This window comes from Lissotriton helveticus, chromosome 6, assembly GCF_964261635.1.
Source record: "Lissotriton helveticus chromosome 6, aLisHel1.1, whole genome shotgun sequence".
Lineage (NCBI taxonomy): Eukaryota > Metazoa > Chordata > Amphibia > Caudata > Salamandridae > Lissotriton > Lissotriton helveticus.
Window position 1 is genome coordinate 1,495,744,263 of NC_136067.1, and position 23,917 is coordinate 1,495,768,179.

The 23,917-nt window shown below is 47.0% G+C and overlaps 1 protein-coding gene across 2 annotated transcripts in view; it reads left to right on the top strand.

Moving 5' to 3' along the window:
• The window catches only part of USP34 (ubiquitin specific peptidase 34), a 2,681,755-nt gene that overhangs the window by 1,495,650 nt on the left and 1,162,188 nt on the right, over window positions 1–23,917 (top strand). For both annotated transcript variants that reach the window (XM_078649291.1, XM_078649292.1), the window contains exons 51-52: window positions 11,753–11,806; window positions 11,942–12,037. In XM_078649291.1, the coding sequence (XP_078505417.1) occupies window positions 11,753–11,806; window positions 11,942–12,037 (150 nt within the window). The remainder of the gene's footprint in view (window positions 1–11,752; window positions 11,807–11,941; window positions 12,038–23,917) is intronic.

Below are 23,917 nucleotides of genomic sequence, written 5' to 3' on the forward strand. Positions count from 1 at the left end.
AATCATCGTTGAATCCGGTGTCGGTCGATGCCGGTCCAACTCTGTCTACCTCGAGGTGGAGGCCAGGGTCGACGTCAGCTGGGGATACAGCTGACACCATCTGCGGACGTGATGCCGATGGAATCGGTGCCGGGGGAGGCGTAACGAGGTCGACAGGCGCCGATCCGGATCCACGCCAGGATTCAAGGGGACCCTGCGGCACCGAGGCTACCGGCGTTGAAGGCCCAGGGGCCCCTACAGAGTCTGCAGGGCCAGAAGGCACACCGGTGGGTTGGGCTGCCCAACAATGGCGTCATTGCTTTGTGAAACTGACGAAGCTGGACAGGGGTCGCTCCCGGCTTTGGGAAGGCAGGAAACCCTGAGCCGACCCTTCAGGCTCCAACGCGGAGCTGCGGGAGGGGCACCACCTGCATCCTTCTTCGTGTTGGCCGAGGAACGGGGAGAAGTCGAAGAGCGATGATGCTTCTTCGACTTCTTCTTCTTGTGCTTCGACTTACCTGAACCCTATTGCGAAGACTTGGATGAAGAATGGTGTTGGCTCTGTAACTGGTCCCTCGACCTCTTACACGACCGGCACCTCGAGCGACGCAGAGCCGACTGCAGGACCTCAAATAGCTTTTGGGACCGCTCCCGCTAAGACCTTGGGGCCATGGTCCATCAGTCGGAGCACGACTTTGGGTTGTGGTCGCAGGCAGTAGAGGCACACGCGGTGCTGATTCATCACCGACATCAGTTGGTTACAGGAACCGCAAGCCTTGAAGCCAGGCATCCCTCGGGCAACGGGTGTCAATGGACTCAAAAAATCGAAGTCGAGAAAAAATTAATTTGAAACGTGACTGGCGCGGAAAAAGAAAGAACGGATATTAGCGCGGGAGGGCGGTGTCTATGTAGCTACCACAATGACATCCTGCCGACCAAGCCGCCGCCGCCGACTAACGCAGAGTCGACCAACGTCACCTTCCGACACACAGAGGTACTGCTGCCGAAAAACTTTCCGGATCCAGTCTGATGCCTGGGGGTAATTTTAAGGTAAGGAATCTATAACTAACCTATATTTCTTACAGATATAGCGTTACCGAAGGTAAGTAACTTGTTCATCGCTGAATCACAGTAAAGACTTTGAGAGTAAAACAGTTTTATAACAGGTCTTGGACCGAATCAAAGTAGTTCTAAACAAAGATAAAGTATTCGATTACGATCTACCTTACTCACACTAGGGGAGTCTATTTAAACAAAGGTGACATCCTCTGTATGTAAATATACTAAACCCGACATAATATTAGGGTTGAATAAAAGTAGGGAACTCTATATGGCATAGCTCGAGTTACTCAGTTAGAAGCACTTATTCACACTGTCACGATAACAACTTTGGGAAGCCTGTAAGTGAAACTCGTCTCCTGAATATTTAATTTCCTGGCTGCCCTGGTGCCAAATGGGCTTCAGAGCAGGGGGTGGCATACACCACGCCACGTCTGAAGGGAAGACGTGGTCGCATATCAAAGGTGACATAGGCTTTAAAGCCTCTGGCCTTGATATGAAAATGTACTAGCCATCCCGCTGGAGGAGGTGATCACCTTCCGCTGGGCAGGCATTGTTCCAGGCTCTTGCGAGTGCTGCCTCTCACCTGCAGGGGGTCAGAAGGTTGTCTGTGGTGGCAGACTGGACGATACCAGTCAGCTAACACACTATGGGCCAGATGTAGGTAATCCAGAAATACCGAGTCCTTAATAGCAAATTTTACCGATTCGTTATTAAGTACTCAGTATTTCCGATGTACGTAATGAAACGGTAAAAATTACTGATTCGGTATAATTAGCTAAAAAATAGCGATTCGGAATGGATCGGTAAAAAATAAATACCGAATCCCCACTACCGAATCGGTATTACCTAATCCCCAATACCGATTCTGTAAATACCGATTCAGTAATTTAAAAAAATGGTAATTGTGGAATCAGCCAATCCTGTGCATCCCCATTACCTCCCAAACAGGAAGTGGCCACACCCAAGCAGCTGCACTGAACCTGGAGCTGACTGTGAGGCAGGGAGCCGAGCAGAGAAATCAAGAGCAACTCAGCTGATTTTTGCAACAAAAACCTAGCAAAATGGCCAACCAGGAGAGGGAGAAGGAGGCAGGTGAAAGGAAAAGGAAACAAAAATTCAGTGAGAGGGAGCTGGAGGTTCTCATTGAAGATGTGACCAAGGACCACTATAAGTTATTTGGAAAGCAGTCCCTGCACGTGCCAGTGTCTCAAAAAAGGCAGATCTGGCTTGCAATACAGGATAAAATCAATGCCATCGGAGTCACCCAGAGGTCCATTAAGGACCTGAAGAAAAGATGGTATGATTTGAGGAAGACTGCTAAGGCGAGGATGGCAGAGAGGCAGAAGCAGGTCAACCAAACAGGTGGAGGGAGGAACACAGCACCTGCACCAACTGCTCTGGATCTCCTGGTTGAGTCCACCCTCCAACCGGAAGTGTGAGTGGGGTTGACGATGCAGACAGCTCAGCCAGAGCTGCCAACAAACAAGGTAAGATGCATTCACAGCATGCTGTGCACCCCCCTCCCTACTCCCAATCCTCAGAGAGGCATAGGGACTCCCACTCCAGTACATGTTTTACTCATAACCCGCAATGCATTATGGGATATGTAGTCAGAATTAAAACATGTCAGAACAGTCAGTCCACCAAACCCAAAGGCATGTGACACCAATTAGCAAGCAGAGGACAGTCAGTGTGATTGGCAGGCATTACATTTATTACAATGTAAATGCTGCCAGATAAGTGAGCATATGTACATTCTGTCTTCACAGGCGAGCCATCTCGCAGGGCAGCAGAGGGGAGCAGAGGACAGGCACCCAGGAAAGAGAGGAGACAAGAGTAGGAGGTCCAGTCGCCTGCAGGGCACACCACCGCAACCACCACCATCACCACCGCCACCATTAACACCACCACCACCGACAGACAGGAGGCATGCAGTGGCCTCCCTCCACCAGATGGAGGTGTCCGAGGAGGACAGCACAGGAGGACAACAGTCCACAGTGGCTGAGAATGCCAACAGGGCAGGATCACAGTCCCCCATAGAGCGCGCCCGCACAAGGTCCAGACGCGAGGGCAAAGATGACAGTGTGTTTGCTGGCCTTCAAGGTAACATGTTGAGGGTCCAGCGCCTGCAAGGAAGAGCAATTAGGTCAGTGCAGCGGGAGATGGCACACATGAATGCCCACATGCACCGCATAGAGAAGGGCATCAGTGCCATGAACTCCACTATGGCTGAGTGCATGAGGGACGTGGTCGAGGCTGTGAGGCTGCTGTGCAGCAAGTTAGATGAGGGCCGTCTGTCAAGACGCAGGGAGAGGCAGAAACGTGATAATTACACCAAGGCGGCGAACCGCCTCTCCACTGCAACCTCTCTCATGTGCAGGCGCTCGGTGGCCATGCAGGAGGAGATGGCACACTGCAGTCGTGATGTGGCTAGGGGGCTGGTCACAGTGACCACTGTACTTGAAGTGCTCCGAACTGATAAGGTGGCCACTACAGGTGATGGGGTGAAAGTGAAGAGGCTACTAGCCGTAGTAGCCTCACGCCCCCTCCAAGAGTCCAGAAGGCGCAGCGAACGCCACAGTGCTGGCTCTGGACATACTGGCAGTGCAGCGTGTGGGCGCAAGAAGTAGAGCCAGCCGTGATATGGTTGTACTCAAATGGGTGACGTAACCCATGTTTGTATGGACACTGCTTTTGATCTTGGTCGTGTGCTATGATCATTAAACACCAATACTCATACAGTAACTGGTTTTATCTCCTTACTTACTCAGAAATAGTTGCGTGTTATATCAGCCCGTCTGTGTCTCCCATCCGGTGCTGCTGCCACACCTGCTGCGCTGTGCTCTGGCTGTGGACAGTCCTCGTCCTCAGAGTCAGTTAGTTTCACTGCTGTTCCTTTCTTTGTGGCAAGGTTATGCAGCATTGCACATGTTGCTATTATTTTGCAGCAGATGATGGGGCGGTACTTACGTGCACCTCCACTTTTGTGGAGGCAACGAAACGTGCTTTTTAGTAGTCCAAAGGTGCGCTCCACAACGCTGCACGTGCTTTTATATGCCACATTGTATCTCCTCTCACTTGGGGTGGATGGGTTGAGGTATGGAGTTTGGATAAATGACCTTACAGCATATGCGCTGTCACCTAAATGTGATAGAAAGTGCCATTAATTTGGGTCACCAATATATTCATCCAAGGCATACATCAGGGTGTGTCACATTGATTTACCTAGCAGGTATCCTTCTCTAAATTCACCAGCATCCAGACGTGTGTAGATCCCACTGTTCCTGAATATGTAGGAGTCATGGGTACTCCCTGGAAATTTGGCCAAAATGTCAGTAATAATTTAGTCTGCATCACATGTCACCTGCACGTTGATGGAATGCGTGGATTTGCGATTGCGGTATATGTATTCTGTAGCTGCAGGTGGGCAGATTGGTATGTGGGTCCCATCAATGCACTCTATTACATGTGGGACCTGTGCCTTTTGGTAGAAATAAAGCTTTGTCTTCTACAGTTCTGCCTGTGTGCTGGGGAAGCGTATGTAGTGATGCATTCTCTGCATCATGGCATCCAAAAAGGACTTGAAGAAACGGGACAAGCAACTCTGTGACACACCACCTGCCGCAGCTATCACACCCTGGTAACTTCCCGATGCGAGTAGGTATAGGCTACAGAGCACCTGCACATGTGTTGGTATGGCGTGCACCCTTGGTGTCTGATCCTCCAGGTATGGTTGCTGCTCCCGTATTTATTTATTTATTTATTGGTTTATATAGCGCTTGAATCCACTCCAGCTGGAGTATCTCTGCGCTTTTAGAACCGGTAAATTAGCAGGCATAATATGAGGGTGACATTTTAGATTTCATTTTTAAACAAGATAGTTTTTAAAGATTTCCGGATGTAAGATGTTCTTTACATCGTCTTAAATACAGAGGGAGTTTATTCCACAACTTGGGACCAATGATGGACAAAGCTCTATCTCCGTGTCTGGCTTTTTTAACGCGAGGAACCACAAGGAGGAGATCATTGCTTGATCTAAGGGATCGTGCTGGAATGTAAGGGACAAATTTCCGCTCAAGATAAACCGGCCCCTGTCCATTCAAGCACTTATGGATCAAGCAGCATATTTTGAATTTGGCTCTTTGTCGAATTGGGAGCCAATGAAGTTGTTCCAGGAGGGGCTTAGAGGCGGTTCTCGCAGGTGCATTCAGAACAAGGCGGGCTGCTGTGTTCTGAATGACCTGCAACTTAGCCAGCACTCCCTCGTTTGCAGAAAGCAGCAAGCCATTGCAGTAATCGATCCGGCTAATGATCAATGCTTGAACTACTGTTTTCCTAACAGAGTCGGGTAGAAGTGGAAAAACTTTGCGGAGCATACCGATGGTATGGAAGCATATCCCTGAGATGTAACTTATATGTTGTTTTAATGACAGGTCGTGATCAAACCGAATTCCTAGATTCTTCACGACCTGTTTAGGTTCGGGGACTGCTCCTAATTCTGATGGCCACCATTCGGGAGTCCATAGTATTTTAGCCTCCCCAAACAGCATGACCTCAGTTTTGCTGATGTTACATTGGAGATAGTTGGTAGACATCCATTTTGCCACTTCCTTCATACCCGAAGAAAAAGAGTTCCTAACCTCAGCGGAAAGAGTTTTAAAAGGAAAGAGGAGCTGGGTATCATCTGCGTATGATACGGGGATGAAGCCGTACCTACGCAGAACTCCTGCCAGGGGTGCCACATAGATATTAAAAAGAGTGGGGCTCAAATATGAGCCCTGTGGCACCCCCTTAGAAACCTCTATTTCCGCTGAGCGATACGCACCCATGGTGACTCTCTGGGTGCGATTAGATAGGAAACTCTTCAACCAGTCAAGGGCTTTGTTCTTAATGCCAGCGTTCGACAACCGTTGAGTCAGGATGGTATGAGACACGGTGTCGAACGCTGCCGACAGATCTAATAGAACCAAGATGACTGAGAAGCCCTTGTCCTGGTACATGTGGAGGTCATCAGTAACGGACAGGAGAGTGGATTCTGTACTGTATTTGGGGCGGAATCCCGACTGGGAGTCGTCCAGAGCATTGGCAAGTTCGATATGTCCGGATAGGTGGCGATTCACATGCTTTTCTATAACTTTCCCTAAGAATGGTAATAGGGAAATAGGTCTTAGGTTAGTTAGGTCAGACCAAGGTATGGCGGTGTTTTTCCTTATAGGTCTGACAAGAGCTCGCTTCCACTCCTTAGGGACAATGCCTGAAATAAGTGAGAGATTCACCAATTCAGTAATCGTTGGTATCAGGTCTAGGATGGTTTGTGGGTGTAACCTGTACCTCTCATGTATTTCTGCCTCAGTCATTTGGAACAGTGTGACACGCAGTCTGTACACACGCTCTTCCCGTCTCCAGACCGTCAGTCTTGCTGCTCGCAAACGTAGCCGCCTTGCTATAACATAGAGGGTCGCCATTGTGTTCACACTCTTTCTTTTTGGGCCTGTTTTTATGCAGTGCACCTGATTACCACCTGCTTTGGGTCAGTGGTAATTACCGATTTTTAAATACCGATTTTTAACAAATTCGGTATTACCGATTTTATGTACATTGCATTTGCCATTTGTTACCGATTTCTTTATTTACTGATTCAGTATTTTGGTGTTTCGCTGTCTGCCGATCGGTAAATAAGGAATCGATAACTGGTTTCCCTTATTTTTTACGATTCCTTATTACTGATGGCATTTGGTAATACCTACATCGCACATGGCTGAATACCGGTCTGTAACGCTGAAATTTACCGATTTTCGGCGTTACAGACCGGTATTTAGCCACCTACATCTGGCCCTATGGGACTAGGAGGGATATGGAGGGACCTCTAATGTACCCTCTTGGTGCATGTTTTCATAAATCCGCTACTGGCATCAGTACGGATTTATTAAGGCATGATGTTTGAAGCCAAATAGCAATGTTTTTAGTGAAGCCATTTTTTAGCTGGGTAACTCGTAATGAGGAGTGTCCCAGTACATATCTTCGAAATGGCTTCCTGATCACTTGTAATGTCTAGCAAACAAATTAGACATCACAGGGGCACATCTGCTCCGGCAAATAGGCTTTCACATGCAATATATAATGCTTCCTGCCTAACGTCTCTAAGTCCTTCTGTAGGGGTGACTTAAAGATAGTACATGCAGTGTACTTTGGTATTCAGGGCCGGACTGGGAACCACAACCGGCCCTGGCAAAGTGCTCGGCCGGCCCCCCTCCCCACTGGGGTGGGGGCTGGAGGTGCTGCCGAGCTCTTTGCCGGGCCGGTTTTCGGCCGATTTTGGTACAGGGCCGATGCTGCAAAAACGGCCCTGTAACAAAAACGGCCCCCAGAGGCCCAAAACCGGCACCCACCTGTGCGGTGCACCGGGGGATTGCCCGGTGCCCGCTATGGCCAGTCCGGCCCTGTTGGTATTTGACACAGGGAGTGGGCAATGTTGTGTTTTCTGAGAGACTTGCAATGGCAGTCTACATGCAGTTTGTATGTGGGTCCCTTTTGGTGGCATAATACATGCTGAAGCCCATAGGTACCCTCTTTAGTACCCCTGCCCTGGTACAGGGGGTTCCCAGTACCAGTGAGCAAAAGGTGGGGGTGACCATGTCAAAAAGTGGTGCTTTCCTACACCTTTCTGGTAGAGGCTATCTAGCTGCAGATTCGTCATCTGCCCTCCCACCTCCACGTTTTGTAGAATGGACTCATACAGGACATAGCCAATAAGATTCCAATAGTTACATTCTGCACGCTGTATATCACTGGTTTGTTGAGGCTACATGTCCATTGGCATGGAAGGAGTACAGAAAGAACCTGACGCCAGTGTGTGCAGGTGGTCTGTCTGTACTGGTCCTGACATCATACCAGCAAGGGATGGAACGGCATGACATAATTCTTTGCTGCACTATGCCACTATTCGTGCTTGAAGAAATTGCTATGTAAAAGTTTCTCTATCCAGTCTTGCACCAGGAGATAATCGAACGGGGAAGAATCTGCAGTTAGTCTCTTCTAGAAAAGACGTTACTGAAGATAATTAAGTTATTCATCGTTTACCTTACAAACAGTGGAAATTACATTGTATAATTGAAGCAAACCAAACAATTTAGATATGAATAAAGTACATTTGTGTCCTGGGCAGCAGCAGGCCTTGAAAATAATGTTACTTCTGCGGCACATCTCCCCGTACATGGCTTACTTCTCGAGGAGCACATATTAATACTTTTTATTCAGTACAAGAAAAAAACACCGTAAAATGAATCCTATTTCATGAAAAAGAAAAGCAGAGAAGAGAAACGTGCACATACCAAACTTGTTCATGCAACTTTTAAAGTCACATTTTCTTAAGCAACTTTTAAATGGATGGCAGGTCAAGCAGGCTGAGGCCCAGTAAATTAAATTTGAGGCCTAGTTAAACTAACTTAAACACATGTACATAAACATTATTTTCTAATTAATAAAAACACTCTTGCATGCTTCATGAAGTTGTATCGAGTGCATTCAAGTTCGACAAATTTGTTAGACCAAAGTTCTTAACCTGTTGCCTGAGTTCCTCTGGAGGTCTGCTAAGCACACTCAGGGGTTACCCACGACAACTTAAAAGATGAATTCATATTAACAGATTAATAATGTATGTGAGGAAATTGAGTAGTTGAACCACCTTACCTTGTGATACACTTACCAACCCCTTCAGGTCCAGTAGGTTACATCTGAAAAACCCTCCGCCCATCCGTGGGTAGCTGCAGCACTAAGAAACAAAGCTTGAACAGAGGTACAAATGTTAAGTATTTAAACAATTGAAGAAGAAATTGACACAACAGTCAAGAAATCTGACATAATTTATAAAACTAAACTTATTTTTATAAGAATTTGAACAATAGAACAAAAAAGATCTATTGGAGTGTTCCAAAGATATAGATTTTTAAAGAAATAATAAATCAGTGCAATTTCACTCAATCACGAACAAGCCTTGGCAAAGTCAATGAATTGGACATTTAGAAACCTTTTCAAGGAAAACTTAGGTGTCACTGTGGTTGGTTAGAAGTACTTGGGGTGACAAACTGCTGCAGGGAGCTAGTCAGGGGGACCATCAAGCTCCTCAAGAGTAGTTACTTTCACAGGTGGAGGCACTTTATCTGAATTGCAATGTATTCCCAAGGAGTGGTCCTGATGCACAGGATGGAGGATGTTGAAGATGCTCCACTGAAGCTGTGGATGCTATGCTTTCGGCGAGGGTCTTCCTTGAGGAATTCCCGGTCCACAAAGATGATGATGATGATGAGGTCCTGTTTCCAGACTCAACGTCCCACGAAGTCTCCTCCGGTCTGGCCAAAGTCCAGTCCGCATTGGACCATCAGTTGTCCGTTGTCGATGTTGCAGGCCAATCCTTCCGAGGTCCATACCTTTCCTTCTGAGTTTCTCCGCAACTCTCCCACAGCACTCCTGGGCTCAGCAAACTCCGGTGCAACGCTGTGTGTCGGGTCTTGGTCCTCTGTGCTACACAACAGCAGTGGTAGCGGCTTGAAGACTTTAGGCTACCAACTTTCCCTAGCAGGCTTTTTCAACTATTGCGTCTCTGTGCTGCAAACAGGAGGCCAGTCCGTAGGCCCTTGGAGTTCTCTTGGCTTGACTGGACTCTGGAAACGACTTCTCTCTGAGCAGGACACCTAAGGCACTGTCCATTCTCTTTGCTAGCCACCATGTGCAGACCTAGTCGGTGCAGCCTCTTTTTGCTCGTCCCTCGGTGCAGCAGGCCAGTCCTTCTTTGGTCCTTATTTGGTCCTTCCTCAGAGTCGGTCATGATCTGAGGTCTGGGTGCCAGGAGTGCCCTCTTTATGCTTGGAAAGTGCCCCTAGTGCAGGATGTGGGTGGTAGCCAATGGGCTACCAGGTTCCCTCCCACCTGGAGGCCACTTGCTGTGGATTGTGGCATCTGGTTATCCCAGGATGCACTGTGCTGTCCACTCCCAACATTGCAAGACTCTTCTCCAGGTGTACAGACCTCGGTAGCCAACCCACTGGGTGCGACTACCTCAGGGCTACATGCCCCTTGGAAAACTGGTTTGGCCCCTGGTTTCCTCTTTCTGCTTCCCGTGCCAGACTGTTTTCCCCAACAATTGGCAGACCTCTCCCCTGGTGCTAAACATCTGCCCTTTAAAGGCGGCTTCACCTTTGAAGTATACCTTTTGGGGCTAACTCCAAAGCACCCAAGTGGCTTCCTACAAGAGGGAGGTGACACCTCGCTGGCCTTCAATCCCTCATTGTTCCCCTTCTTCTGACTTGGTAGCATGTCTCTCCAGGAGGCCAGAAAGCGGTCTTGTGGAGCAGGCCCCATGTGTGCCCAGGATTCACAGGAGTTTTAAAGATGGCAAAGTTGCAGCTTTGCTAAAGCTTCATACTGCAACAAGTTGAATTAATTTCAACTTGAGTGACAAGTCGGCTTAATGAAACAAGTTGTTTGATACCTTAGAGTGCCCGCTTTGATCGCACCATTCAGAAGTTAGCACAGCTGAGGGGTCAGTGTGTAACCCTGCATTCCCAATTGGGGAACCAAGTCTTTTCACAGTAAAACAGTACTTTTGCGTGTCTTACTGCCAGGACATGTAAAGCATATGTCCTGTCTGTGTCGTTCGGTAAGCCTGCCAGAGGGGTGACTTACACGCATGACAGGGGAAGTGGCAAAGTCGGGCAATCAGTATACAACTGCTCTACCAGTCTGCAGTGGCGGTCTGGGGGACTTGTTTTACTTGGTTGAAGCCGGGCCGAAGACGGCTGTAATGCCAGAAACCGGTCCCCGGAAGCTTGTTTCCTTTCCAGTGAAGAATTGGCTTGGTAGTTTGGTCTGCCCTGTTCCCATGATGCACTGGGCCAGGGACAGACTAATTTGCATATAGCCAGGTTCTGAACTGGGATGGTGCAGTGAGCTAAAAAACGGTGATGGATCAAGCCCTGATCTGTTGACTGGGTAGGAGTGTTCTGATTAACTCAGATACTCTGTCCATCACCACCCCCTTTTTGTAATTACTTGGTTGACCTCCAGGGTGGCACAATCGGTGCTGCAAGCCCTGGGTTACCCCTCTAACATGTATGCCATGGGTAACAGAGTGACATTTACTATGGACTTACAGGTAAGTTAGCCATTTCCGATTGGGTGAAACCAATTCAACATACACTTTATTTTCAGGGCACTGGCACTGAGGTCTGGTTAGCAGGCCTCAGTGTACTCTCAGAGTCGGATAACCAGCAGCATCAGTTGAAAAAGTGGGGGGTGAACATACAAAAAGAGGCAGTTGCTTACAATGTGCATATAAATAAAGAAGCTAAATGTAATGTTGAACATTCTAGAACATTGGGTAAATATGAAGGAATTTTAAATTGGAGGCTAATAGTAAAGTTGGTATCCTCAGACTGATTCCTGGGAGCAGTGCAAGTTAATCAAACAGAATAGAAGTATGGATCCCTTTAAAATTATTATTTTTGTGTATCGTTTTGTGGTTCAAATCATCGAAAATGCGTAGGCTGGGTTCAATAATTTCCAATAATGACTCAGAAGGGGTCCTGAGATTACAATAAGGATTAATTGGGGCTCCCCAGATTACAGTATTGATTGTGAGGGGATCAACAGGATCCAAAATAAGAGCCACTATGTTAAAGTATCCAGGAATACTAACTTAATTCTTCTTTTTCAGACGAAGACCTACGATTCTGTCACTGACAAATTTATGGACTTTTCTTTTGAAAAGGTATCTTTATTTATTGTGTTAAGACCATACCTGTGTGTGTGTGTGTGTGTGTGCGCGTGTGTGCTTTTTTTTTTTTACTGCCCTGTGCCTTTAATACTGCAAGTCAAACATGAGAACTTATTTTGTATTTCTTAGACACACAGTGCATACATGCTGTTTTATAAAAGAGTGGATATGGAGAATGAAGGTATCAAGGAGTTCAAGTTTGATGTTTCATCAGAATTACTTGAGGTATAACACTTTCTTATTTTTATTTTGAAATGCCTGTAATATTTAAGATAAATGGCTGAAGTGAATGACTTGTGGGCACAAATGTAGAGGAATTTTTATAGTAGGTCAAAGTCTTCTCTCCTGCAACAATTTGGTGAAAGTGGATAAAGGTTAATGTGGAGCAAATTGTATTTGACCATCAAAAATTGACGTGTAAAAATAGTGGAACGTGTAAGACCAAAATGCATTGGTGTAGGAAGCTGGCTCTCTATATACTATACCAAAAAGAGGTATAGTGTGCAGAAAGTCTAGTTGATCTCCAGAGTCTTTGCCGAGGCTAAAGTAGGTAATACTAATGCTCTCTTTTGAGGTAGTGTGGGCGAGCAGTTGGGCTTATCAAAGTGTAGTGTTAGGCATTTGTTGTATATACAGTGCCAATAAACGACATACACTCAATGACTAAATCCAAGACTAATTTATAGAAATTATACTTGGTTATATTTATTTTGCAGACTCACAGATTTTCCTCATAGGTAAATACGTTTTTTAGTAAAAATTATTTTCAGTTTAAAAATGGATGCTTAGTGCAATTTTCAGACTTTGCAGTGTTAGCCTATGGGAGGAAGAAAACATTCAGCATACATAGGGATACCATCGACTTACAAGATCATTCAATTCAAAGAATCTTTATTCGAATTTTTCAATTAAAAAAAGTACATATTATAATGCATATTCCATAAAATACAATTTTAAAAAGTACAGGTTAAATTACAGTTTAAACATTTTCCATCATTTTGCGCGCCCCAACAGCAATTTTTAAAAAGGTACCGATACGGCAAATTATTTCTTCATTATCTAAATTTATCAGTGCCTGATAGGATTGTTCCAAGGTAATTGGTCTGTGTTTTTAAAAAAACGGAATTAGTAACCATTTAGTGTATTTCACATAAAATTTACAACAAAAGAGAAAGTGCAAATCGTTTTGTATGCTTTGTCCATCACAAGGGCAGCTAATTTTGACTGCTAACTCACAGTGCCAGCCCTTAGACGAAATAATAGACTTCTTTCCCAGCTAGTCAGTGGTAATGTTAAATACAATGCCAAAGTACATTTAGGCGACACAGATTTCAGATACTTAGCGACTGTATTTTTCCCTGATTCAATCTTCAGCCTTTTCTGTAAATAAAGTGCTCTCAGTGCTTCTTTTAAATCAGATTTCTTAATATTACTAGCTTCAGTTGGGTTAACAAAGATATTTCTCAAACCTACTTCCTCCAGGCTAGTATGCACATATTGAAGCCACGGGATCTTCCTCCCTCTTTCGCAGTTTAAACAGTCAGTTATTATCTCCTGTGTAAGTTTTGCTGACTGGTTCGTCCAAACCGAGTGCCAAAATAAAGCTGGGCGGGTATTAACAAAATCTGATACAAATGGAAGGTTTAATTCGCTATGTGTGATAAAATTAGATGAATAAATGTGGACCCTTAGCAATTTCCTACAGAACCTGTTCTCTATTTGCTGGATAGTGGTACTTTTCCCAATGCCCCATACTTCTGCCCCGTAGGTCGCTACCGGGACACACTGTAATTTAACATTTTTTACAATCGCTTTAATTGCATCATACCTCTTTGGTCTTGGAATACTTAAAATTGAGTTAGTGGCCTTTGAGAATTTGCCCGTGGCCTGGGCCAAATGCCCAGTCCACGAGCCATTCGCAGCAAAGGTTACTCCCAAATATGGAAAGTTATGAGTTCCAATAAGTTTTCCTTCTCCAACCTGTATGGAGTTCATCTGCCGCTTACCTGGCCCACAGGACAATATAAAAGATTTTTTAAAATTTACCCTCAAATCCAATTTATCCATAAAATCTATAAAATTTAGAACCAGAGTACGGAGTGAGTTAGGTGTACGTCCCAATAACACTGCATCGTCTGCATACAGAAGAGCAGGTACCGGTTTGCCATTTATTAGCGGGACGTCAGGGGTTGATTTACCAAGACACTTACTCAGGCCATTAATATAGATTATGAAGAGCAAGGGTGCTAAAACGCACCACTGCCTAACTCCTCTACCTATATTAATTATTCCTGATAATTCCCCACCCATACCTATTCTCACTCTGGATTTTGAATCTGTATGTAAAAAAGCTAAAAAGTGAACCAGGGCAGCATCCAGACCATACTCCAATAAAATAGACCAAAGTTTGGACCTATTAACAAAATCAAAAGCTGAAGATAGGTCCATAAATGCTAAATAAATGGGAACCGACCGTGCAATATTATATTTATCAATAATTAGTTTCAAGTTGAGGCATTGTTCAACTGTACCAACCCTATTTCTAAATCCTAGTTGGCATGGGGACAGGATCCCACTGTCTTCTAACCATGTAGTGAGCCTGTTATAGATAACACGCCCCAACATTTTTAGGGAATTATCTAACAATGAAATGGGCCTATAATTCATGGGGTCAGACCTGTCTCCTTTCTTATGAATGGGAACTATTATACTGGTACCCCAGGTTTCCGGCATTTTGGTTTTAGGAAGACTATCAAAGACATTCACCAGTATAGAAGCCCATAGACCCGGTTGCCATTTAATAAGGTCTATGGGTAACCCGTCTGGGCCAGGGGCTTTATTTCCCAAACTCTGGTCGATAGCTTCTTCCACTTCTCCCAAATTGAAATTTAGGTTTTTAAATGCCTCAGAATCATTTATCTCCTCACTATTCAGTGGAGAGGCATAGATTTTAGAGAAGTGGCATTCCCAAAATCTCGCTGGAAATGGTATAGCTAATCGGGGTAAGTTGTTGGCCCATATTTCGAAGTTCTTTAACTGCGGGCCAAAATAGTTTGCTTAACTTCCCTTCCGCGGTTACAGCCAGGGACTCCCAGCGTTCGCCCAGAAGTGTGGCTCTCTGTTTCTCTACAGCTAATTTATAAGTTTTCCTTGCTGCACTCACGTTCGCCTTAATTCTGGGAATCTCTGTAAGGGCCTTACGTAAGTTCCTATTCGCCACAGAACAGTTGTCATCAAACCACCTAGGTTCTTTTGGGCCCCGGCCTACTGGTACAGATAACAAGGTTCTAACTGTCGAGCATATTTTACTAAAGCAAGAAATAATAACCTGGCCATCAGCAGTAGAATCTAAGCAACCATCAATTGAAGTCTCTTCTTCCTTGAGCAACGACTTTGTGATTCCAGATTTGTCTATCCCTTTCCATTTTAGCCTTATTTTGTCTGTGGTTACACTTCTATCTCTTGCTCCTTGTGTCACACAGAAGACAGGTCGGGGGTCTAGCCTCATAGTTACAGTTACGGGATTTTGATCCCCGAAGTCTGTAGCTAAGACATCTGTTGCTATTATGCGATCTGCCATACCAGGGGAGACAAAGATGAAATCAATATTAGAGGTGCTAACTCGACCTCTGTGCGTAGGCACTTGCTGTAGAATCCATTATATTTGTCAAAATATGCTCATCTAACAAACTTTGCAATTCTTGTCCCCTTTGGTTTACCAGATACCCATTCCCTTGTTTTTCTTGCCAATTATTATTTGATAACTGGGCGTTGAAATCACCATTTAGTAAGCGCTAGGAAATTCCTGTTTGGGGTCGAAATAAAATCATTATTATACAAGTTTATCAAGACAAAAGGAACATGCCGTGTATATTCAATAGCTTGGAAGTTGGGGTTCCCTGTGTTGATAGTCCTATGTTTCCCCCCAGCCAAAATGCTAAAGCTAACAAATAGCCCTCCAACAGCACGGCCAAAATTTGATTTACGAGCCGCTGTATTATAACAGTGAAACCCAGTAACATTCAAATCATAGGGCGCCCAAGTTTCTTGAAACATTATTATGTCATAACCTGAGATTAATTCGACCCAATCTTTATCCGTCAATCTAGGTTCCAATCCTGCCACATTCCAACTAAGTATTTTTAAATCACAGATGTTATTCGACTTGGCTTCTACTGGTAATGTTGACATTGGTTTACACAGTTGCATATGTGGGGCTGAAACGATGCCATTATTCTTTATTAAAACATCATCGTCTTTTAATTGGTCCGGGTATTTCTCCGTTTCACCCAAGTTATGTATTGGGTGATACTCTGAATTTTCCCTAGGGTCTGAAGAGTGATGTAGTTGTTCCCTATTTCCCCATTCCTTGTCTAACGGGGAAAGTCAGTCTACTCCATCCATGCCTGCTAAGGGTGCATAGCGGTTATAGACAGGTAGAAAGCCATTGTCGTGATATCGAGCTGAGATCCTAGAATTGTTAGTCGGTGCCATTTCAGGTCTGGGATAAAAATAAGTCAGTTCACGGGATGTAATGCCGTTGGTACTATTCTCTAGGGGCCAATTTAAAATATAACTGACTGCCCTACGATCTCTAAAATTAATTACAATAATGTCGCCCGTTAGATCTTTTTTTCTATGACCAAGCCAAGGGAGATGCCTTACATTTAAAATTTCACCATTTAAGTTAGCGGGGAGCGGGCGGTTTTGTCTTAGCCAAAACATAGCTCTTTTTTTTAACTGATGGTAATCTTCTCTCTTACCCTCCTCTAATGGGGGGACTCCCGTGAGAACCACTACGAGTGGGACTGCTTCAGGTGGCAGTTCCACTCTATACCTTTTGGTCATCACTACCCTTTCAGCATTTTGGGGGTCTTTCAAGTTTTGTACTTTTGCCAAGGTATTAGGTTTCCCTCCAATCTGACTCTCTTTACCCCTGCTTTTAATATTTTGACCTGATGTTTTAGAAGGCAGCGGGTTCAGAGGTTTTGATTTAATTTGACTATTGAGTTTAGCTTCCTTTAGGGCAGGAGGATTTAAGGGTACTAATGTAGGCTTTGGTATATCCTTAGTTACAACCCCGTTTCCCCCAATTCTTTGTTCCAATGTCCCCAGCTGGAGTTCCATTTTTTTTAGTCTCTCAATGAGTGGTAGTGTAAAAGCTCTTAATAAGTGTTCAATACCACTCAGTAAGTCATTACAGGATGCTTTTTCCACTGGGCAATATGGGGGAGTGATTATGGCAGGTATCATTATTGGATTTAGGGTACGATTATTAGGAGTGCCAGTCTCAGGTCGAGTGTTCTTACTTTTTTGTTGACCACTTTTCCTCTTTCTCCTCTTTTTTGGAGGGGGGCCTGGTTGTCGGGTATGCTTGTAAAATTTTCCCTTTGAACAATCTTCACTATTGGCGAAATCTCCACTATTGGTTGAAGTATACCTTTAGGGACTTTTGCCTCTGGTGTCAAAAGAGACACAGAGACATTAGAGTTCATCTCACTATTTACATTATTTATATTGAATGGGGAAATTCCCTCTCGAAAAAGTAGTGGAATACTATCATTATTCGAACTATAAGGACCCTCGATTTCGGTACGAATTGTAGTGAGTGGCGAAGTTGCTAGCTGTATCAAGCCCAAAGACGAGCGTTTATTTTTAATAAGCTCAATAGAGCGTCGCCGCTCAGCTCGTCCCTCAGCTAGGGAGATTTCCTTATCAATTCCAGAGGACACCTTTATAATAAAATCATCTAGCGTGCCTCTGTTTGCCCCTGTTGGTTTCCCCTTAGAGACATGTGAAGTCATGATGTTTGCAATGCTGTAGTGCTGGCGTTACGCAAACAAAAGTAAGGAGCCAAGTCACAAGCAGCTATATAGCAAGTGTTTTGTTTGTTAATTGCTTACTAGTATGCACCGAAAATAGTCCTGGTCATCAAGTCGAAGTCAACGGGGGTGGCCCAGTCCAGTCTCCTTAGGCCTCTGAGGGCCTCAGAGGGCCGGCCCTTTGCCCGGGCTTCGCCCGGCGTTCCGCTCGCGTCCCGCGAAGCGGACCTCAGCGCCGATTGAGAGCGCCTCCGGGCGCTGGCGCGAGGTCAGAGGTGCGCGCCGCCGCTGAGGCTTCCGTGAGTTGTGGTCCCGGGGCGGCGGCGCGATGCAATGGAGGGATTGACTCTTGGCCGGTGGCGGCGTTCGTGTTCCCAATATGGCAGGATACGGGTGGTGATGCTTCTCGCTTTCTCCCCGAGCTCCGCCGACCTCAGCGCCGATTTAAAGCGCCTCCGGGCGCTGGCGCGAGGTCAGAGGTGCGTGCCGCCGCTGAGGCTTCCGGGAGTTGTGGTCCCGGGGCGGAGGCGCGATGCAATGGAGGGATTGACTCTTGGCCAGTGGCGGCGTTCGTGTCCCCGATATGGCCGGATACAGGTAGGTGATGCTTCTCGCTTTCTCCCCCGAGCTCCGCCGACCTCAGCGCCGATTTAAAGCGCCTCCGGGCGCTGGCGCGAGGTCAGAGGTGCGCGCCGCCGATGAGGCTTCCGGGAGTTGTGGTCCCGGGGCGGCGGCACGATGCAATGGAGGGATTGACTCTTGGCTGGTGGCGGCGTTCGTGTCCCGATATGGCCGGATACAGGTAGGTGATGTTTCTCGCTTTCTCCCAGTCATCAGTCTTCGAAAGTTAAGGTCAGCATTGGGTAAAGTTCAGTTCAGCACTCGCAGTACACCACCAGCGGCCGGGTGCAGGGAGCAAGTACGAGGTTGGTCGCCTACTACAAATCAGTGGGTTTGGGGCTATCTGACCGAGGGTGCTTACAAGTAAGAAGCAGCGGCTTGGGGAGCAAGTCTCCTGGTGTTGAAGCAGGCACTGGAGGGGCCCAAAGCAGCACCAACAGTACACCACCATCGGCACAAGAGCAGCTCGGTGCAGGGTGCCAACACAACAGCGGGTGCCCAATTCAAGGCAATGGAGAACAGACAAATCGAACAAGGGCTGCAGGCTCAGGCCAGGAGTACGATCGAAGGAAACCAACAGCTGCAGAGGTAAGTTGCGATGCTCGGGATGTAAGGACACCTTTTGTCTTCTACACCAAAGCCCAGGACAGGCGGGTGCAGGTGCCTTTTATTGTCGGGAACAGCTTACTGGATCAAGCAGCGGTTGAGGGGAGGTCTCCATGCAGAGGCTGCAGGCAACATCGAAAAGTCCAGGAGAGGTAAGCGAATGGTGGATTCGCACTCTGGAGTTGCTGAGGAACCGTGCTGGAACCAGTGTGCCATTTGAACTCGAGCCGGAGGCGCTGGTGCAGAGGTAGAACGGGGATACGCTTTGCGGTCCTTCAGGTCACCGAGTCTACTTTGGAGATGGTTGCTTTGTGAACAGGTACACTGTTCCCAGGAAATCTTTATCTTTATCGAAGGCAAGCAATCCTCCCTAGTTTCCGGAGGTCGCTGGGCTGCAGGACGAGGAGTCTTTTGATGCAGGATCGTTGAGTGCTTCAGACAGGCTGGTAGGGCTGAAGTCAAGTCAGTAGTTCTCTGCTGGTGTGGAGCTGAAGTGTCTGGCTCGTCTTGGGTCATCAGGAACTGAAATTCAGGGTCTGCGGAGGCCACCTGAATACTAGATTTAAGGGAATTTCAAGGGAGTGACAGGTAGGGGCCAATGGGCCACTTACTTGGGGTGTCTACACCCTCTATCATGCCCACCTCCTGGGGAAGGGGGACATAGACATGGCCCTGATTGGATGAGTCCCACCATATTCAAGATGGTGGGCATTGAAAAGTGTACGTCACCTTCCGTCCAGCACCTGAGGGATGGAGTCGGCAAAGGGGGGGGGTGAGGACAGGAAGGGGGCCTGCTTCCTCTAACAGGAGATGCTGGGATCGCATTACAAAGGTGATAAGGCCTTTAAAACTCCCGCCACGAATAGATCTTCCTGACCAGGGGGAGGTGTAAAGCATTGTTCTCGACCTCGGAGCACGCAGGCACTCTCCCCATGAGGTCGTGACACTTATGGTAGCAGGCTGGCTCAGCCCAGTTGGTGACCACACTAAGGATTGGTAGGTTTCAGGGGACCCCTCTAAGGTTTCCTCAGTGTGCAATTTTTAATAAATCTGACACTGGAATCAGTGCAGGTTTATTATACTGAGATGTTTGGTACCAAACATCCCATATTTCAGTGAAGCCATCATGGAGCTGGGGAACTTGTAATGATGAGTGTCCAGCCACTGTACTTACTATGGCTTCCCTTGTCACTTACAATATCTAGGAATTGACAAGTATATTGCAGGGGCATATCTGCTTATGCAGATATGCCCTCACAGGAGATATAGTGCACCCTACCTTAGGGCTAAAGCCTGCCAAAGGGGTGTCTTACCTAGATCTCGTGCAGTGTCCGTGGGCATGGCACACAGGGATGTGTGCCATGTAGACTCTTCGGTTTTGTCTGCGCCAAGACACGCAGGCTGCAATGGCAGAGTGCATGTGATTGATATGGGGTCCCTTAGTGTGGCACAATTTGTGCTACAGCCTTAAGGACCCTCTATAACTAAAAGGACCTTGGTACCAGGGGTACCTTTTACAGGGGACTTATATGCGAGCTAAAAGGATGCCAATTGTGGAAAGGACAGGTACAGTTTTTAGGGAAAGAGCATTGTTACTGGGAACCTGATGGGTGGCAGGGACCTAGTACACTTCAGTCACGTTTTGCATCAGAACCTGCATTCCGCCATGAATATGTTGTTGCAGCGCTACACAGTCCAAGTTTGATTTTGAGGATTGTTTTGCCGTCTGTGATTTGATTTGGTTTGTGAAGCTTTATCATCAACAGTGTCCTCAGTATTCTTTCTTTTTCTCTCATACTTTGCATAATCAGACATGCCAGTAAGTTAAAGTGCTCGCTGAGTAGTGCCTAATTTCTTAACAAATTTACTGGATGCCCTCTGGTTATTTAGTATTTACGTTGCCTGGCTTAAAGAATGTGAGTGAGGAAATTGGTGGAAGTGAGTATTGTTGGAGAAACTGTGATATCTAAAGTCTATCTGGATTGTCTTGAATTGGTGTAATGAGTTGGGTCTGTTATAGATATATCCATAGCATCACAAGATTGTTAGTGTTGTGAACACACCTACATAGTACATCAATTTTATGTTGGATGTATCTGCGCTGGTGTATCGGAGTACTTTAGTGAAATGTTGCATAAATTGCTTTTTAGTGGGTTGTGCTCATTTTGAGTATTGTGATTCCCACTGCCAAAAAAATATATGCTACATTTGATATATGTGCTATGTTCTGCTTGATGTGTTCCTTTGCTTCTTACTAGGTAGTGTTGCTTCTGGCATAATATCCACCTCTGACAGATATTTCTTACCGCAGATTCCTCACTTTTTTAATACTCCACAGACATCAGACTGGATCCAGCAAATCTTTACCACTACTACTAGACGCTGGTAAGTGGCGTCATGGGGCTCCTCGCCGATGTTGTGCCACTCTGGAAGTGACGTGCCGAGTCCCTTATACGTGCCACACGTGCATGCTGACATTATTTTCTTTCTTTCTGTGCCATCAAACACCGGTCTGAAGCTACCTCTGGTCTCTTTGAGACTGAGTTTTCCCAAAAGTTTCCTAAAATTCCAGGGTGCTAGGGAAAATGTCACCTCGCTAAAACAACAGGGTGTAAACCTTGTAGGGACTCACACAAGCAAATATTTATGAAAGATCCCAGCCAGATTTATCTGTGGGGCCTGGGTTTAGAATACGACTCCTAGGCCTGCAGGCCGCCCTGGAATGCAAAGCCCAAACTCTATATCACCAAGCATCTGAAGTCTCCACGCCATGACCCGTTTCCAATCTTCATCATACTTAGTCTTCCTGAAAGTCAAAGAAGAAGCATAAGTCCAAGCAGAACTTGGCCCTTTCTTGCCATTCTTGAACTCCAGAGAAGGGGCAAGGGCATCAGTGTGCCTCTCTATCATGTTTCAGAACCCAATCCCATTAGTTCCGGATTGCAACCCTTGTTCTGAGCCATCCAGAATTTCTAGGTCCATCGGTGATACCACACCCAAACCAGGAGTTTCAGGAATCCATGCTCTGCTTATTTGGCTTGTTACCAGCTCCCTCTGGCATGCCCCAAGAGCCCTTAGAACAGGGAGGGTCTCAATCGGAGACTCGACTGGCGGGTCCACCCTCTGCACCAGATGGGCCTTTTAGGCCATCACAGGCTCTATTCAGGCTTCGATGACGACTTTGATCCTTTGTGCCACAAACCACAGCTGATAATGGAGCATCGGTGCTCTTGGAATTGGCCCTTCTGGCAGGTTCACCCCTAAACTTTTTGCTTTTGAATGTGAATTGGTGGTAGTGATTTTTGGTTTCTGCGCACTTTACCACTGTGTCCCAGGGTAAAGTGCGTGCGTGTAGTGAGGTTGGCCTGCACTCCCATAGGAATGCATGGAGAATGTATGTGTCCCTGGTAGTTCCTGATGCGTGGGGTGTGCAGGCTCGAGTTTGGTATGTGCGGACTCTTGAGATTGAATGCTGCGCAATGATGTGTGCGGCATGAATGTGTCTAGTGTGGAAGTGCCACTTCTAGAAGTTGGCATGTTTGTGTAATTTGTGTCTGGCGTATGATTGGCTGGAGCTGGCTGGTGAGCCTGGCTCCAGGAGTCAGGATGGGTCTGCTCCGGTGGTGAGTGTTAAGATTAGCATGCTGATGTGAGGGAGGGGTGCACCTGGGACCTGAATAGGGCTGGGCTTTTCCCACACAATGCTGGCTCCACCTCCTGTGGTGCGACTGATGACCCTAGCCTGGCCAGTGTATAGGAAGGGGGGCTGAGTACATCACAGTGCTCCAAAACCAGCTGCGACTGGTTTTTCCCCCACCCTGCACACAGACAAAGGATTATGGTGTATAAAAAGGGGCTGTGTCCCCATGAATGGGTTCTTTTCCTGATCCTAATTTGGAGGGGGTCCTGCTGCTGCTGCAGGGCGCCAGGAGGACTGCCACTGGGGATTGCCTCCCTGCCTAGGAGGACCCTGTGAGCTGGCACCTGGGCCCAGCCCTGCCGCCCCCCCCCACCTCCTGAAGGACTTTGGCTGGGGCTCTGCCTCTAAAAAGCGCTTAGGAGCGCTATTTCCTGAATGTTGGGGGCACTCCTACTTTTGTTTGCAGCCCGGAGCTGCTCTCGCCTCTCACGAGGGATTCCCCGGCGTGGGGATCCCCCTGCCCTTGTTTGCTGGCCCAGGTGCCCACCCTGCATTTCGCCAGCCTTTTGCGCTATGGATCGGCGCGGGTGCCCACCCCGCTCATTGCCATGTTCTTTTGTTATTTTACTTAACGGGTGCTCACCCCACGTTAATTGTCCCTTTAAACCGGGAGCCTACCCCGGATTGCCACCGACAAAGAGAGCATCCCCTCGGGCCGCTGTACTGCCCACGGCGACCCGGAAGCAGCTAGCTGGCCTGCCAATAGCAGTGCGGCCCTGGAAGAAGGGGCCGGAAGTCCCGCCCCCGCAGCCCGAGAAGAGGAGCCGGGAAAAGAGAAGCGGAGGTGGGGGCTGGAGGCACGTTGCTGGTGCCTGCCCTCGCAGACTCCCAGCCCCGTGCGGCCGCCGTGGAAAGAGGTTCCCCAGAGGAGGCCCGCGAGTCCTGTGAGTGCGGGGGCTGTTCCTATGATCTAGAGCGGACCCGCTTGGCAACGGGCCGCTCCCACGAGTCTCCCTAGTGCTGAGAGGGAGAGGGGGCATATCGGGGTAGATTGTCATTGCCCGTCCCAAGAGTGGGGCAGCTTGCTCTCGAGCCCACGAGGCACACAGGGACACGAGTGCTTTGGCCAGAGCCTGCGAGTCTCCACCGTGTTGGCCACATCATCTCTACAGCTGTCCAGCACTTAGTGGGCAGCTGCTCCGTTTAGGCTCCCTGACATTTGAGACAGTCACAGGTTGAGGCCTATGTGATTTCTGCGCAATTGTTCTTTGCTGCACCTCTAAATGTGTTTTTATGCCTCATGTGTTTTTCCCTACACCTCTGAATGTTGTGATGCATCATGTGTAATGTGTTCTTGTGCATATACCCCTAAAGGTATAGTGACACTTAGGTGGTTGTTCTTCCTAGTACAGGTGT